This window comes from Limulus polyphemus, unplaced genomic scaffold (assembly GCF_000517525.1).
Source record: "Limulus polyphemus unplaced genomic scaffold, Limulus_polyphemus-2.1.2 Scaffold2388, whole genome shotgun sequence".
Taxonomy (NCBI): Eukaryota; Metazoa; Arthropoda; class Merostomata; order Xiphosura; family Limulidae; genus Limulus; species Limulus polyphemus.
The window spans coordinates 2,475-7,145 of record NW_013667998.1 but is presented as its reverse complement, the minus strand read 5'-3'; the positions used below and the strand labels follow the sequence as shown (position 1 = coordinate 7,145).

Here is a 4,671-nt window from a genome sequence, read left to right as displayed (position 1 = left end):
CTTATATATATATATATATATATATATATCAGCCCTCTTTGTTTTTCTGGGCCAGGTGTTTAGGGCGCTCGACTCACAATCTGCGGGTCGTGGGTTCAAATCGCCGTCACACCAAACATGTTCACCATTCAGCCGTGTAGACCAATAGTCGGCTAAATTAGATACGGCTAGCGCAGATAGCCCTCGTGTAGCTTTGCGCAAAATTCATAACAAACAAAATGTTTTTAAATTTAGATATCATTACGTACCATATAGCTAATTATGTCTACTTATGCCAGTATAAACAGCGTTAAGATAGCGCATTAGGTGTTTTAAGACAGCCGAACTTATAAATCCTGAAATTAAACAAAATATCTTACAACAAAGTCACATTTTCTCACTGAAACCTTATATTGAGACAATATATTACTGTGATTCTTCGTCTTGCATCATGAAATGGTGCTATAAATTAATATTTCATTTTTTCTAGGTACTTACCAGTTTCCGGCGGACGAGTTAATTATACGCCTGCACACAGACACGTACGTAAATGAAAAAGGATTTTTTTTAACAGCAAAACAAATATCCTGTTGAGTACTGTATCTATGAATGCTTTTGTCATTATCTGCTTCACATATTTCTAAAATGAAACCACGCTATTATTAATGTGCATATTTAACAATTGAACTTGATTCAATATATGAAAATCACACTATTATTAATTTGTATATTTAAAAATAGAACTTGATTCACTATGTCAAAACCACACTATTATTAATGTGAATATTTAAAATAGAACTTGATTCACTATGTCAAAACCACACTATTATTAATGTGAATATTTAACAATAGAACTTGATTCAATAGATGAAAAACCAGATGTTAAAATTGAACAATACATCATTTAAAGTTTGATCAAATGTAAACTGCTTTATAGACGAGTAAGTACTTATTTCTTTTGTTCTAAAACTTCAATAAAACTTTTGTATACTTTTCATTCATTCTTTTTGTTCATTAATGCTTCTTTGTCCTTATTACTTAAGGCCAACAGAAGTTTTTAAGTGTTCAGGTCAAAAGTTTTAAGTCGACTGCCATTCTTAACCATTTATAATAATAGTTAGTAGAAACCGAGTAGTGATACCTCTTATTTCTGAGACTGAAAACTTTATGGATGCAATAAATTGCATTAAAGTCATGAAACTTGGTCACAAATACATTTAGTGTTATAACTTTACGAAATACATCATATTTTCTTATACATCGAAGCAGAATCCATGGTTTTGTGTAAAACATTCCCACAAAGAACATTTGTAATAAATTCTTAGTTAATATCTCCATTCAGTTCTTTGTTGTGCATAAAATCAAGACGAACTTTTTATTGGTTAAAAGAATCATGTGGCATGTAATTTTCAAAGATATGATAGTTATCTAACATGTAACTGAAACTTCTGGCCAATGATATATTAGGTAGCAATTTGGTATATATACTTGTAGTTCGGGTACGTTTACCTAAATTTTAATCCCGTTTTACATAGAGGTATATCAGATTCTGGTATGCGTTTTTTTATTGTTGTTTAAGCTTGATAATCACAAAACTTTACTCCTTGGGTTGACGGCATTGTACGGTACCTAGAAAGGCCCAGCCTGGTAGAGAAAATATTAATTTGCACTTAGCTTCATTTGTAATATCAATTCTTAGACATATTTGTTATGTTATGTAAATTTGTATATTGTTAGAGAAGTTTTCAAAAATAGTGAATAAATCTAAATTTCTTGTAGAGTATATCTGAAATCACCATTGCAACTGAAAGGTCATTAAGGTCATAATAGTTAATAGATTGGCAAACGTTCAAGATATCAGTACGATATTAATTTGAATTCTTATGACACATTTTTTTCTAATTTTAAAATATTTTTCCAAAATAAACAAATATTCAATACATCTTTTAAACACACAAACAAGTTACATAATGATCAAATCAAAAAGAAAAATCATCAAGTTATTTTGATATTAGTTGCTTATCTGGTGTCTCTTTAGCTTGTTTAATTTCAACGATACAACTCCAAAGAAGCCTTCTGTGGTATTTCCCGGTACGTGGACTTCTCGCAGAGATATGACCCACTAAGTGGAAGCTGGAAGGATACCAAGTTACAAAGTGTGTGTTTGTATAGCTGTCTGAATTCTGACTGAGCTCATCATGAAGAAAGAGTCGAAATTCAGACATTTCACCACAATCTTACTAACACACAGTTACAGAATACAAAACTAAACAAGGCAGGGACAAATGGATTTGTGGTGAGTGTATTGGACTGGCGAGAGAGAGAAAGAAAGTGAAATATTTGTGATCTATTTCCATTGTGCCCACCCCCCCTCGTAAGATAAACTACAACACTAAAATATAAAATAAAACAATGTTTCGCACCGTGAAAACAAAGTTAAAGTTACAATGTATTCAAAGTTCTAAATCAAAAAGCTAAAGTCGAACAAGATCTTAACAACAAAATCTCTAAACAAAGGAGAGCCTGGTTGTTGACACTAAAAATATAATAACATCACACTAACCCATGTCACCCCCGAACCACGTGACTTTCGTCCACTAAAACTCAAGCGCAAAGCGGGGGCGGGGGGACGAAAGGTCATGAACTGATTCGCTGACAGAAAAGACAGCCTTCTATTTTGGAACGTCATGAGCTATTTTTTCCTGCAAGATAACGTGGTTGATAACCAATTAGTGAATCCTTGTTCCAGGCAGATCTAGAATGAGGAAAAGTTGGATGTGTTTGCTTGAGAGAGTTTCTGAATTGAAAGAAAAACATAAATTTCGAAAAACGTTATATATTAAATAGTGAAGTAAAAACACACGCAGTACTACACGTCGGATATTACGAATATATTCACTGTTTTTCTTACCTTGTGATAATGAAATTCTGTAATTGATTTCAATTAACTATATTATTTATAAATACTACTGTACCTACTGAATCCCATATTTCACCATACACGATCGTGTGAGAAAGCGTGCGTGATACTTTTCCGAAATCTTCTAGAATCATAATTGTGATGTCAAGTAAAAACAGTAAAAAAACACATTTCTGTATTTTGCGTGTTCTCATAGCTTAACAATTACAGATGTCTGAATACTCATCATGATGTCATTCATGAGAAAGATTTGTTCTGAGCTGAAGCAGTTTGAATAAAAGATAAATAGAGAACTAGATCAAAATCGTTATTCTATGACATAGCATCAGATATAGCTTCAGTTATTGACTTTGAAAACAATATGAAAACAATAAAAGAGAATTGTGATTTTGAAGTTGACTAATCCAACTTCTTTTAACGTTAAGTTGTGAAGAGTTTTACGCAACTATGGTCAGTGCAGATGAGTAAAAAAAACTAATCACAGCTCTTTGGTCAGTAAAATATTCGTATAGTGTTTAATAGGGAGACGTTTATTTGAAAAAAAAAGGTGATGATGAATAACACAAACAATTCATCGTTTGGGTAATATACCCATAATGAAAATGTAACTATGTCTACGCTCCTGTACATTTGACTCCTATAATAATTTTAAACTAGTGTTTTCTTGTTTTTCTTTCTTATGTTTACACAAAATAATATATAACGCATAGTTTTAGGTTGAACTTTTCAATCGATCTAGCACAGACTATTCTTAAAGTATTAACTAAACTCGTATTTCTGAACAGTTAAACGGTTCAGGAATAACAATACAAATCTTAAGAGAACTTCATACTAATAAAAGGTACCTTTAAAATTATACCCTTTAAGAAAAGCTAAGGATTGTTTCATGAATTTCTTTGCATTTTGTTTCCAATATTTTGCTTAACTTATCTTCAATGTTTTACAAGATCTATCTACGAAACACAAAACATAGTGTTGCGTCAGCGAGGTCACGTGACTAGTGTCATGCCACTCGTTTTTTCGAACCTTCGTGAATTCCCTAGCATTTAATAGTCTGGTATATAAGACGCTCACACCGTGACGGGATAATGTGTGTAGGTAGTGAGTAATTGAACTGCAGTCAGAAAGTATTGTTGAAGTTAACGTTCGTTGTTAAAACTTTTGTGTATCGGTAAAGTTATATTCAGAAAGAAAGTTTCGTCGGAACGAAGTTACGGAAAATCAATTAACAAACGGAGACGTAACAATAAGTTAAAGAAAGTGGAGACAGAACAAAACAATAATATGATAACCAAGGTTCACTAACAAAAGCTGTTTGTTTATAGATATTATAATTGAGGTCCTAAACATATACCACAACCTATATTTGTACACGTAAAATAACGGCTACTAAACCAAACACCAAATATATAACACCTATCAAGAGATAATATTATGGCTGCATCACTGATTTCAAAAATTAGGAATCATCCACGAAAAAAAAAAAGATAGTCCAATTTAGGCTACTAAAGATTTGTTCTATTGGACAGAAAACTTATATCCTGAGAAAAAGTAAACAAGATAAACCTGCTAATTACGTTTATTCCCTTAATTTTTATTACACAAAATTTCTCAAATTTGTTCTTGTAATTAACTTTAATAAAAGATTACATTATCATTCTGTGTCCACCAGTCCGAAATTAAAATAGAAAGAGTAAAACTTCTTAAAGATTTCATTATTATTCTGTTTCCACCAGTCCGAAATTAAAATATAAAGGGTAAAACATCTTCTT

The 4,671-nt window shown here is 31.7% G+C and overlaps 1 protein-coding gene across 2 annotated transcripts in view; it reads left to right on the top strand.

Moving 5' to 3' along the window:
• Positions 1-915, top strand: part of LOC106466818 (cubilin-like) — a 22,016-nt gene extending 21,101 nt beyond the window's left edge. Inside the window, exon 15 of one of the 2 annotated variants that reach the window (XM_013927120.2) lies at positions 470-915. In XM_013927120.2, coding sequence (XP_013782574.2) covers positions 470-573 — 104 coding nt within the window. In that variant the 3' untranslated portion in view covers positions 574-915. The remainder of the gene's footprint in view (positions 1-469) is intronic. The other variant, XM_022394895.1, reaches the window with a different exon arrangement.
• Positions 916-4,671: the final 3,756 nt, after the last annotated feature.